At 41.2% G+C, this 13,843-nt stretch overlaps 1 protein-coding gene across 1 annotated transcript in view; it reads left to right on the plus strand.

The window, feature by feature from the left end:
- The window catches only part of pik3r3b (phosphoinositide-3-kinase, regulatory subunit 3b (gamma)), a 191,814-nt gene that overhangs the window by 66,312 nt on the left and 111,659 nt on the right, over positions 1-13,843 (plus strand). The window contains exon 5 of the mRNA XM_041039885.1: positions 12,655-12,786. Within this exon, the coding sequence (XP_040895819.1) occupies positions 12,655-12,786 (132 nt within the window). The remainder of the gene's footprint in view (positions 1-12,654; positions 12,787-13,843) is intronic.

Consider the following 13,843-nt stretch of genomic DNA (forward strand, 5'->3'; position numbering starts at 1 on the left):
CACAAAGACAATCTGCTGCTCCTGTCCTCTATAAATAGGACCTGTCCCAGAACACAGACTAGTAATGTTTTGAATTCAGTGGATGAGAATGTGGTCAGTGAAGCTACACCACGGAAGTCAGGGCCCTGTGACGCTACAACTAAACATACACAAAATGAAATTGCAATCTTTCTGGATAATCTCAAGCCTGCAGACTCAAGAGCTGCTGAGCTCTCTGGAGCTCCAAAACACTCCAGACTATGTCCCTAGGGCTCTGAGAGATGCTTGATGAACAGAAGACAAGGGACAAGCCTCATTGAGGGTGTAGAAGCAAGACGGTATTATTTATTCATTTTAAGATTAAGGGCAAATCATGAAGTTGTTCGCTGATGTGAAGGATGTGGCCAGGGAATGATAAAACCTCTCATTAATACCTAATGCAGATATTAGACATGTATATTTCTGCACCAAACTTTGCTCTGTGTTTTATTAAATATTTCCAGGTATAGCATTCAGCCAAGGAGGCAAACACTGAGACACCTCAGTTTTAAGACCGTGTGGCTCTGGTCCTTAGAGATCAAATGTTTCATCTTGGCAAAAAACAAGATACCGTTAGAGTAAAAGGCTTTTGCTTGGTTGCATGCTTACCATCAGACGTGACCCTGGAATTTAACACAACTCTTACTCTCAGGTACAGTGCCAGATTCATATTGCAAAATCACAATTGTGTGACTTTTGTGGAGAGTTGCCAGAATGAATTGATATTAAAATGTTTTACATGAAATGCAGTGCTGAATCTCGTTTATCTGCGGGCCTGTTTCCCAGAAAAGAAAACAGAACCAAGAAAACAACTGTTTGTAATTTCAAATGGGAGATAAATCCCACAGAGGAGATTTGAAGCTCACGTTGCACAAGGAAAAAGTCCCACAGCTGAGTTACCGTACGGCTGGGGGACAACAGTACTGTGGGGAACTACTGGACATTTTGAAAAGCTACTTACTGGCTGCTGCTTGCCTTACCTGTGTGTTTCTAATTAAAGGAGCAATTTGTGTCATAAAAGTAGACATCTGTTTTTATTTTTTATTTACTAAGAGATAAAACACAATTAGTGATTCATCTTCCTCAACCTAAGTTTGTGAAAACTTCACTTTGCTGTTCTGAACCAAGGTTTTACAGTGTTTTCTGTGAAAGGTCTTCTTCTTATCATCTATTAGTCTTTACATTGTATATGGAAATATATGTTTAGAACGTTGGGCTTACTACGGGCTCTTTCCCCACACTGCTCTCATGTCTAAGGTGGGAAAGTGAGACATTTGCACATATTGACTGACTTAGCTGTTGTGTAAAACCTACTGAAATAGTCAAAACTGTAGGAGAATAGTTTCAGCAGACCATATCCCGCAGAGAATCACTTTTATTTGTGAAACTTGCAAAGCTTTTTTCCGTTGTCTATTTTTGATGAAAATTCTCCTTTTATACTGCCCGTGTCTTCAGGATCACAAAACTACGCGCCGCTTTGCCATTGTGTTCCACTCTGAGGCTTACAGGCAGAGTTGTATATTTCTGCCTCAGCATTCCAATCACTCTTTCAACATGGATTATCACACGAGAAATTTCTTGAGCAGATTCAGTCTCTTTGCGGCTAATCTGTTTCTTCCCTCGTGTGAACGGAGGTGTTACTAATTCTGCGCAAAATAAGCCAACACCATCCTCTGCTATGCAACCCTGGCCAGCCAGTGCCAAGTCTCCCTGGCAGGAGCTTGTTAAGGAACCCACTGTGCTCGGTAAGGTGTTTCTCTGCAACACGTCCACTCCAGGCCTTTCACAAAGATTTCACAGGTGATTGAAATAAGAAGCTTTGTTGTGTTGTGTTGTTTGTAGTTGCTCAATGTTTGAGCTCAAACTTTGAAGTCTGAAGGAAGACCTATGGACACCTCAATGCCTATCGTTTGTGAATACTTAAAAAAACATTTTGATAAGCTGCGTCTTAAATCTTCTCTTTCCAGCCACAGTATCAGGTGATGGCGCCGGCTCGGATTTATGACATGAAACCAACGGCAAAGAGTTTATGATAGTGTTGCCTGATGAATCTCGAGCAGGTGGCAAAAAAGTTCCTCAAACAGTTTGAGGCACAGCTTCATCACTGTCAGACCGAGTTCCTGAGGAGGCTTGAGGGGCTGTTTTGCAGCAGCAGGAAGAACCACTGACAAAATAACACAAACATCTGTAAACCGGGTAGTACTATTTTCATTTTTACATCATTGGGTTGTGACTTGTCAAGAGTACGATGTTACAGCTCCCTTTTTAATTTGTGAACTTTATCCCTCAATGTTTACAGATTTAATCTGCTCATTTAGTGAGTCCATGTCTTGTTGTGTGTCTGATTGATTTGTATTCCCTAGGTGGCCAAAGACTGTTATTCAGCCTCCCATAATGATGCTAATAATACCCAAAATTCGACATATTTTGTACCCAAAAATCAGACAGACCCGAATCAAAATGGGTAACACAACTCCGTGTTTCAGTGCCTAGATTCTTGTTTTGTTTTTTTGTTTTTTTTTCATTTTTCTGGGAATTGCAGCAACCCATTTGCTTTCTGTTTAGATTTTGTAAGTCTGTAAAAAAAAAAAAGAAAAACTCAGATTTCTTGTGGAGCCTTTTTTCACAGTCATTTGCACAAAAGCTCTTTCTTTTTTGTATTTTCATAGCATTACTGCTGAATACTAATGCTGCCACTCAGTAAGTTAATCTTTCTGCCACTCAGTGGGTGTAACCACAGTGACGTCCACCTACAGTGATGTCTCGTGCATCACCTCCATAAAATCAGATAGTGAGATGCTGCTAATACAATAGCTCTCTCTATTTTGGACTCTTTGCCTCTTTGTTCCATTAAAGGTCAGCATTGTCATGACAGTTTGCAGGTGGTTCAGTAGCACGAACTTGTGTGCAAAAGCTTGCCCAAAGTTGAATTATAAATTGAACTGATTTCAGTCTATAATTTCATTGTCATGAATTCTCATATGAACTGGCCTTTATGCTGCTATGATACAAAGGCCTTTTCATTCTCCAGTCATTAGAGGACAAGCCTAACATCTTCCCCAGAGTCAGATAAAAAGATAGATTCCAGTTTCATATGTGTGTCTAATACAGAGACAGGTCATGAACATGCTTAGCCTAGCTTAGCGCAAAGACTGGAACCAAGGGGGAAACTTGTAGCCTAGCTCAAACGTGGAAAAATGCACCTTTCAGTAGCACCAAGGATTAGAAATTCTTTGGAGAAAGAAAACATAAAGGAAAATATGGTCTTAATACACATAAGTGCACATTAAAACCAGTTGCTATGGGCAAATATGCGTAAAGGCAATCCAACATCCCTGTATGTTCGTAAACACACATAAACCCACAGTATGTGCAGGTCCATTAAAAAGTGTAATAAAGGTTTAAGCAGCAGTATTTTATCAGTAGCAGTTATACTGTCTTTAATGGTGTCTTTAAATGTTAAGTGTTTCCTCAGTGATCCTGCAGAGCTTGGCTTCTTTAATGTGTTTACTCTCTGCAGTCCAGTGTGTGATTTTTTTTTTTTTTAACTGAAACTGGCATTAAATTGGTCACCATAATAAAAGTTAAACTGGCAGAAATGTATAAAAACTGAAACATTATACAATATCTATGCACACAACCCCCAAAACAACACTCGATTATATGTGGATACTATCTTGTGGAACACATAAACTGTATGGCTTTCTTTAATCATAGCAAAGGCTGTGAAGCTCTTTACTCACATGCTGGTAAAAGACTTTCTGGTTGTTACTCTGATTCAAAGTCTGACAGCAATTCAAGAGAAGCTCATTCCCAGAGGCTGTTCAACTTCTGAACGTTACACTCAGCACCAGGGCTGGATTAAGCCGGTAGGGGACCTTGGGGCAAAAATGAACGCTGGGCCCCTGTTGATCCCTCCGGCTTCCTGTGCAGTGCATCTATCCTGTTGCATTTAACGTTCTGGTGATGTGTTCTATTTTTTCCTATAGTTAACAAACCTATGAAAACACCAGGGCTAAAACTGAGCTGATCCAGCAAGTGTGTGGATCCACATACTGGCGTTTCTTCGTCCTCTGAGCCGCAGAGCTCCATTTTTGCTAAAACCATTAAACCACATCAGTGAGTCACACTGTTACACTGAATGACATGTCCCATCATCACACACACAACACACACACTTTATTTTGACTCAGTCCCCCACGCACCATCTTGCTGCCTCAAATACTCACTGGAGCACAAAATGTGGATTAATCCACTGCTGAAAATAGTCCCCAACAAATGCACCATTTCCTCCTGTTTGATTAATGTGTGTTAAAAACTACAGGGACCAGCTGTTTTAGGAAATTACTGAGCCTTTTAAAAAAACATGAAACTATATATTTGTGAGGTGTTTGTAAAGATTTACATCCTCAGTAGGAACCAGTGAGCAAGGGGGTGAGAGAGACGTGGTAAAGCATGCAGAGATGGACTTACACATTAATTGATAATGATAGAGATACATAAAAAGCCAGGTCCTTTGTGCACCTGTGAGGTACAGTGTTCACAGTAGACCACACACAGCAGCAAGATTTTTTTTTTTAAGAACAATGGAAATTTAAACAATTTTCTGTCTACACAACATGAGTTTGTAATGACTGGCTCACTGTTGAGTCAGTGTGGTTTAAGAGGTTCGTTCATGTTGTGTTTTTAAAAGTTCAAGTGTGTGTGTCATACTCAGCTGATCATTGCTCATCTGCTTTAGATTTGTGGCGATATCTGACAACAGTTCATCACAATGACAATCCTGCGTTTACACCTGTGTTCTCCACTGGTGTCAGACTGTACATTTGGGTCTTAGTTTCTTAGTGTTTTCATTTTTGACAGTTAGCTTGAGTCATTTGACCAAAGACCGTCTGATTCTCTCCATCATTTTGAACATTTCCTGACTTCTCTCTCTTTCTCTCTTTCTCTCTCACAAACAAAAGCACACACGCACTCACAGATTTTTATCCTGATCTGACCCTGTCTTTGTATTTGTTAGGAAGGTTTGAACCCTCCTGTGTTTCCTCATGAATCAGCAAACCCATGGCCCGCCTGTGTGTTTTTATGTTTGTTGATGGACCTATTAGTTTATGAGAACATTCTGTAGACGCCTCAGTTGGCTGTCTGTGAGTGTGAGTATGAGGTGGCAGATGAAGACGAATGAGGTCAATGAAGACTAATGAAGTCAATAAAATGGCACCATTTAGTGTTTTTGCATTGATGTTTTTAGAAACAGTGACTCTACTGTTTCTCTCCACTTTCATGTTTGCTGCGTCTCAAGTTTAAACATGATCATCTCTAACAGATCAGATGAAAATGTCAGGCCACACAAATCATGCAAATCCTAGCATAAGCTAGTTTTTTTTTATTATGTTAGTTATATTGAGACTTTTCTGTGGTTAACTGCTCGCAGTGAGGATACAACGGAGAGACAGGACATTTTTGAGTCTTCTCATTTGGATTAACCCAAATGATGGAAACTAAAAGACAAAACAAAAATTTGCAAACATGCAAGAGTTTTTACTCAGTAACATCTCCTGTAAATCCTGGTATTATGAACAATAAAACATCACATCAATATCCAGCTGCAATTTCTAATAATATGTTGCTTTTAGTTCAGCAGATGCTTTTCCTAAACCTGGGCTGTTGTTTTGTCTGTCTCAATTTATCAAGGTTTATGCATCTGTGGCATTTAATTTAATAAATTACAATATTTTTCCCTTAATCGTTAGATGATTTTTTTAAATATATATTTACATTGCGAGAGCAGTGATCATTTCACCTCACCTTTCCCCCCTCGAGCTCCTCATGTCTCTGCTCATGTCGCACCACAGCAGATATTACAAAGATATTCTGTTCAGATAGCATATTTCTTTACTGCTGCAACACCTACCTTAGGCTGTGTCTCTGCTTTATGCAAACTGAACATATATATATACGGTGGCACAGCGAGCCGACAAAACATATAATGCCTGCTTTCATTTCATCTACATCATATCAGATTATCTCTAAATTTGATTCTCTGAAAGCCATGTTTCTCTTTGAGTAAACTCTGTAATCCACTGCAGCAATGATCAGATTCTGACATTTGGTTATGATGATATAATAATTATTACAGGTACAAACAGAAAAGAGGGCTGCTGCCATGGTAATGTTGAGTCTAATAATACTTTACCACATTAACTCATCTCAAATTTGGATTTCTTAAGAACTCTACTGCTGTTTCTAGGAGAACTGCTCCTCTCAAACGGCATTGATTTAAGTGAGACTCTCTATTGTACTTTAGTTCTTTGACAGCTAATTCTGTAAGTCTCTAACTCTCTGCTTTAGTTTAATCACTGCTATTGGATTATTGGGGACCAGCTTTTCCAAGTATCCACCTCACTGTATTGCTGTTTTTCCTCTGAAAACTGCTCGTTCGACTGAATCAGAGCGCTGCGATGCTGGCGAGAGCAGATGATCACACATCTTTTGTAGTGTAATAAGATTCTTATTGGAATGTTGCTGCAAGGGCACACACAACACGCTATGCACAAACACAACACTAACAGGCAAACACACAATGCACTGAGAGGAACACAGGGGTTTTGTGTATCACATTAAAATGCAGCTTTATCTGATTAAACCATACTGCCGTCATTGTGTATGAACAGGGGATTGACTTTGTCCTTCAAATTTCCTGTGGCTCAAGTTCAAGTTCAGTCAGAGTGCGTCTTTCTTCTGTGTCAGTTAGTCAGTGTCAGTGTGTGGATGTTACGGCCTTGGACGGTGCGCAGAAGCAGGCAGCCTTTAGAGACCGGGTCCTTCATTTGAGCGTCTTTTGCGTCTATGATGCGACCTCCATACATCTTCAGTACCTGTACATTCTGCGTCAAGATAATAGAGACACAATCAGTGTTCTGTCCTTAAATGTCCCGCTGCAGTGACATCAACAGTAATCTATATTTCAGAGAGGCCTTGCATTTCGTCTGTTCTTTTTTTCTCACCATTGCAAACACTGAGTTTGTCTGTGATTTGACAACCTTAACCTGTTTAAGCTGAAACTTCAGAATCATTATTGTCGACGCTGTGACAACCTTCACTGTTGTCTGAGCAGAAAATTATGCATGCACACCCAGGACCGACTGAAAGAATGAAGAGATTGCCCTACTTACAGTTAAATTCTGGCTGTTTTTGTGTTTCTACAATACCCAGTCATCATTGCCAATGCTGTACGGCGATGGTGTTGAGGGTTAGAAATATTGTGTATTGATTCAAATTTGCTGTTAGTTATCTTGCAGAACAGACTTTTGCAGGGTGAGGTGGTGAATCCCAGGGCTTCAGTGTGAAGAGGGGACTACAGAGGTGACACTTTGTGGCCTGATTGTATACCCTTAATAAAAATGACTTCACTTGACCTTCAAACAAGTAATAAAGACACACTCCATCTAACCCTCCACCCAGTCACAACCAAGCCAATCAACCACCCCTTCCAAATGGATCCTCTGCAAGATGCAACAATCCAATAACTAGACTCTGCTCTTGATTATTGACCCAGCTCCGCTCCATTCATTCATCTATCCATCCATCCATCCTTTCATTCATCTGTCCATCTGCCAACTGATCCACAGCCAAAGCCTGTCAGACAAAGCCTTGATTAGTTGGCAGGCGGATCAAGTGTGGTGAGGAAATTGACCATGTATACATGTATTTGTGTGTGCCACCTTCTGGCCCGTGATATGATGTAATCAGGAAGAGGAAAAGGAGACAGGGAAAAAAAAATGAAGGAAAAAGAAAAAGAAGAACAAGCAGAAGAAAAAAGAGTTTATGGAGAGAAAAATGATTGAGGAGAAGGACAGAGATGGATCGAAGGTAAAGTGACCGGTTGAAGTTGTTCCTTTGGGAGGAAGATCAAAAAAAAAAGTCAGAGCCTGTCGATACATCACAGCCCAGACATGTATATGAAGAGATAATCAATGATGACCTATTTGGGCATGAGTATACACATAGGTGTGTGCGTGTGGACGTTTTTCTGCACATCTGTCTTTAGGTCACGTTGGTGCTAAGCTGGTTGGTGCTATGCTAAACTGAGCAAACAAATGGGATCTGAGCTTCCTACTTTGTGAGTGAGAGACTCAGTTTGAAAAAGAAGATGTGATAAGGTGCAGACGGTTTTCAGGGAACATGAGAAAAATGTATAGGATGATGTTTTCTGGGAATGCTGCAGAGGCTAAGCGTTGAAAGTGAGACGGAGGATGAAGACTTTGGATCGAGAGAACAAGAGAGAAAGAGGTAGAAAGGATTGAATTGATCTGGGGATTTTTCGCTCCCAATCCCTCAGTGAGCAGTGTAATGATGCTGGCTGTGGCCCCAGAGCCCAACTCTGTTTCATTAGGTGTGATTAAAGCTGCCCTGCTGATGGAGGCCGTCCTGCTCAGCACCTCACCCCTCTGATCTGACACCACTTAACCCAGCAGAGCCCGGCCTCTGCTCCTTTCAGTCAGCCATGTCTGTGTCAGTGTGGTTGCAAAGCTGTGTTTCTATGGCTAATGTGACATGACACAGAGCAACATTATCATTCGCTTGATGTGGTCAAGTCCAACATTTGCCTTCCTCCTTTTCATTCCAGTTTGGTCTCCACCTATTCCTTTTTAGATGCTCTACTCTCTTCACCAGCTACTCTCTAGCTGTGTCTGTCTGTGCCGGGCAGGTTGTGTGTTACAGGTTGTGAATTTATAAGAGCTTTAAAGTAAATGTGTCTTAAAACCAAAACTATGACCTGAAGGAGGATAAAAAGCTCTGTAATGCTGCGGGTAAAGTGACCACAAACTGTGACTTTTAAATTATACTTAGTAATTCAGTCCATCGTGATCATCAACTAATCTTCTTTTTTGACTTCTGAGACAGTTACTGGGAACTTCAGGTTTTAATGCTGGTAACACACAGCAGCTGTTTGCTCCACGTGTGCAGTAAACAAGTCAGCAGACACTTGTCAGTCTTCAACAAAGGGATTTACTGTCCTGTAGGCCACATACTTTAACTCCTCGTACGTCGACTGAAATGCTTCATCAGACACGATGACGTTTATTTGTGTGTCCTTGTGAAATAGGGGGTGCTGTAGGTTTGGTGAAGAGCTCGAGATCTCATGGTAACAGCCACAGTAACCCATCAAGCCAGTTGGGTTTCTAACTTCTAGTTCAGAAGCTAGCTTATTACTGACTACAGGCTGGTTTGTGGAGGGGTTTATACTCTTATACTTATTGGTGTGACAAAGCTAATTTAATATCTTCCTCCTCCTCTGGTTCACTGGTCCCTTAAAGGTCAACTCTGTTGAGACAGCAGGCAACTGGTCAAAGGGATGAATTTATGTGTGCAAGCTTCTTAAAGCTGAACTTGGTGCATAAGCTCCTCATGGATTTACTGCCTGTGAGTGATTCCATTGAAATGAATGGATTTCTGTCAGAAATCTCGCTGTCATAAATGCTGCCGGTTCAGGACCTAAAACCCTGGCCTGGGGTCAGCAGGGTCGCTCACACACAGCTCGCAAGTGACACCAGGGCAAAAAAGAAGCATTCGTGGATTAATCTCATCAGGGCACAGACAGAGCATGGTTAAATAGACCACCAATTTATCTGGTGGTTTCTGATGTCAGACACCAATTTTCTTGGTGTCTGATCGGAACAAATAGCAGCTTTTCTTCTGCACAAAGCAGCTGTCTGTGTTTTACACCATGGATCAAAAATAGTCCTCCCTGTGAAAGGTCCCTATGGTAAATTCTTACAAAATCTTATTGTTTATTTCTGTTCACATTACATTGATTCGATTCCTCACAGCACTAAAATAATAAACCCAGTGACTTCAAACACATCATGTGCATTTCCTCAGGACAACTGGGGCATTTTGTTGTAAGTGTGGGAAAGGCAGACAGTCATGTCTCAGCAAAATGTTTCTTAAACAAGCAGTTTTTGTCACCAATGCCTCCCTGTCTGTCTCTCCACTCTCTGAAGTCATAACTAACTCATGACCAGCCAACCTGTCTGGATTCATACATACAGGACCTGCTTTATTGAAAGTACTGTTTTGCCAACCTAAATATTGTCATTGTCCGACACAAAGCAGTTACACAGAGCTTGGGTAGGTTGGGTTTTTTTTTTGTTTTTGTTTTGTTTTTTTGTTGTCGATGTTATGGTGCTTTCAGCCATATCATCTGAACTTCAACAGCAGATGAAGTTTGGCTAGCTGACATAGACACTTTATTAAAGACATGTTGGCTTAAAATTTTTGAGGTTTGAGTTGACCTGATAGATAAATGCTAATACCCTGAACAGTGAGTCACCAGTTTGACTCCCGACTGGTCGGACCATTTGCTGCGTGTCAAACTCTCTCAGGAATGATCTGATCAGAGTTCATTCATAGATAGTTTTCTTCATATCCATGTACACACTGCAAATAGGAAGCACTAGTAGTAAATGCAGTGTGGGAAAAAAAAAAAAAAAAAAAAAAAAAAAAAAAAAAAAAAATATATATATATATATATATATATATATATATATATATATATATACAGGTCATATTTGTAGTGTTTTATACTGTCTTCAAGGAGTACCTCCACAAATGTCCTCAGTGCAAACAGGCAAAAGAAAGACACATTCAGTAGCATAACAGGAGGAAAACTAATGTCATACATACCACAAAATCCATGAAAACTTGTTTTACATTGTCACTACATTTTTCTGATGGTACTTTGGCTCAGAATGTCCCATTAACATGGCTCTTATATCCCTGGAACGCTGACCTTGTCCTCTCTCCATTCATACACTGATGTGCCAATTGATGGCACTTCTGCTCATCTAAACACACCCTGTGGAACATACACTGGCTGCGTCACAGTGTTCAGAGTGCCATAGAGCTGTGGATAAAGAGCTAAATAAGAAAACAAACTAAAAGAGCCTGGAATTCAAGGTGAACACACCTGCTGCTTGTCATTATGTGAGTGCACTTAAAGTACCCAACAGGAGGGCACCTGCATTAGTATCAACTCAGAGCATTTCTCCTCTGCATTTTGACTGCTGAACAGTTGTACCGAGGGATTTGAAAGAGTCACCCAAACAACTGCAAAACTAGGTGGGGAAGAACGAAGCTTGGTTGTAGCCTGTGTAATTTCCAATGGGGAAATTACACACTGAAGTGTAGCAGACATCCTAACTAGCTAGTGTTGCACGATTGTTTGTGCCAATAGTGCACAACGCAATTACCACCGACGTTATTATCACCAGCACAAATCCCAACCTAATACAAAATAAATCTCTCAGAATTAACAAATTACAATCTGCTCAACAATTTGTTTTATGCTCTGGGTCCCATGGCAACACCAATTTCGCTCTGCCTGGGTGTTGGGGTGATCGAACGCCCCAGACAAATCACTGCACAATAACACGGGCCTCGGCATGGTGATGTGAAGGGGTCATCCATTGATATTAATGGCCTGGTGGTTTACTGGCCTGTGGTGATTGGTTAAATTTATTCAGGCATTAGTTAGAGGGGCAAATCAATGGGATTTAACAGCCATTTTGACTCCAGTGGGTCTCGTGCATATGGCGCAGGAGGGGGTTGGAGGTGGACGAGGAAGAAGAATGGTGGAGGGAAAAGAATAGGAAGAGAAAAAAGAGAAGGAAGGAAAGACAAAGAAAGAAAAAAGAAGAGCAAAAGGAGCTGGTGTGGAAAGATAAAAGGCAAACAGGAAAAAGGTTGATGAGGAAGAAGGGAAGCAGGGGGAGGAAGGTCAAGAGCAAAAATGGGGAAAGACAAGTGGAGGTAGAGTAGAGGAGGAAGGCGGAGGTGAAAGATGGAGGACAGCAAAAGCGTCCTGTGGCGCCTTGTGGTTTGTCCTTTGCTAATCTGCTGGAGTGCTCACGCAGACACACGCAGGCCTTTTATCTGTTGTTTAGCCTACAGGCAGATAAATCTGTAAATTGTCTTTGTGGGTTGGACATCTCAGCATCTTTTTTTTTTATCTGCGGCTGAATGATATTCCCTCTTTCCCAGAACTGACCATGAGACTTGAGACACTTGAGACACTTTGGCCAATCAGATCACTACTGGTCCAATCTCACATTTATTTTTCTTATATAGAGTTTTTGGCCAAAGCTGAGACTCCAGCAGTAGTTCATTTAGTTCATCATATAGTGCTTGGTATTTACTTAAAGAGTAACATAACACTAAATTCACTTTTTGAGTTAGTAACTTGTGCTACATGTACGGGGACTTGGTCTGACAGGTCTTGGTCCTGTTCTCACTTGCATCAGACACTAGGCCTGGACATCCTACCAAACACCTGAGGGGACAACCACTTTCTTTAATAGTGCCATGATGGCCTATCCGTTGGCAGTTTGAAAGTGCATGTGAAAGTTTTTCATATGCACCTTTCTCAAGGAGAACTTGTGACTCGGACTCTTTGATTCCCCAACATGAAAGTCACTTTTCACAAATTCTCTGCCTTAGGGCCCCTGACCCTGTGTCCTTTGGAGACCTGGTTTGGTAACCCACCCATGCTTAGAACCAAGGATGAAAAACATCAAAACATCACATGTTTATTCTCTAACACCTCCTGTCTCTCCCTCTCTTTTGTCCTCTCAGATCCGGCCTCAGTGGATCTGGACCAGTATGATCTGGTTTCTCTGACGGATGCACTGAGAGGTTTCCTGCAGGACCTGAATGCCCCCATCATCCCTGTGACAGTCTACAGTGAACTGGTCTACACAGCTCAAGGTACAGTGTGGTGGACCCCAACACACAAAGCTGCTTAACTTAGCTCAGGCTAAAAAAATTTGATCAAAGGCTCCTAACCCTAAACCACATGACAAAATAAAATCTGTGTGTACTTATTGGACCTCTAGTGGTCTCTGGGCATATTAGATGGTTTTGGTTTCATTTGTCCAGGGTCTGAGACATTCACCTCTCAGATTCTTGACTCCAGACCAACACAGTGAAGAGTTTGTTTAAAAATGATTTTAAAAAATCAACAGCAATGTTTCCCCTGAGGAACAGTGTCCTGGTTACTCTAGATCAGGGGCTGTCATCCTTTTTTTTTTTTCAATCAAAATAAAAGAGCTTTTAGAAGATTTTTAAAAAGGCTATAACAGTAGGTTCATTTATTTAATTTAAGTTCATTAGATGTCAGTTTTTCTCTATGTGGTCTGTTTGACAGGTCACAGGCGCTTAAATGCATTTACATATTTTTAATTCAGTGAACTGACCCTTTTTTATACGAGGCCAGAGAAAAAAAAATTGAAAACTTTTGGGAAGCAAAACTACTAACACAGCTATGACCCACATGTAATAGAGGATTTTGAGTTTTCCTGTAGCTGGAAGCAGCATTTTCATGTCTGTCTCTGACTGTTGTGAGTTTAGGCCTCCAGCTGCATCCTCAGTCATGTGCTCCCTTTCCCTCCACTCTCACGCACTGCAGGCTTAAACTCTGCAGCTAAAACTGAGCCCGTGGTGTTTGTATGCCTCTGTCACTTGGCATGAGCGCTGACACTTGTCACACACCTGACAGATTTCTGCCATATGTGGATGTAAAGACGATGCGGCTGTAACCTCTCATCAGCATCAAATTTCTGCTAATCTGCTGACAGCTTCAGGATTCAGTGGAAACAAACTCCCAGCTGAAACATGGCTCTGTGCCAGTCTCTCTTTTCTCATTTTCTGTACAGCTGACCTGCCTGTTCACCTCTGCCACCCACCTCGCCCAGCAGGCCCTCCTCTCTCCAGCTTTTAGAGATTCTCACAGTCTTATCTATTTTTCATGCACCCTTCCTTGACT

This window comes from Toxotes jaculatrix, chromosome 6 (genome assembly GCF_017976425.1).
Source record: "Toxotes jaculatrix isolate fToxJac2 chromosome 6, fToxJac2.pri, whole genome shotgun sequence".
NCBI lineage: Eukaryota > Metazoa > Chordata > Actinopteri > Toxotidae > Toxotes > Toxotes jaculatrix.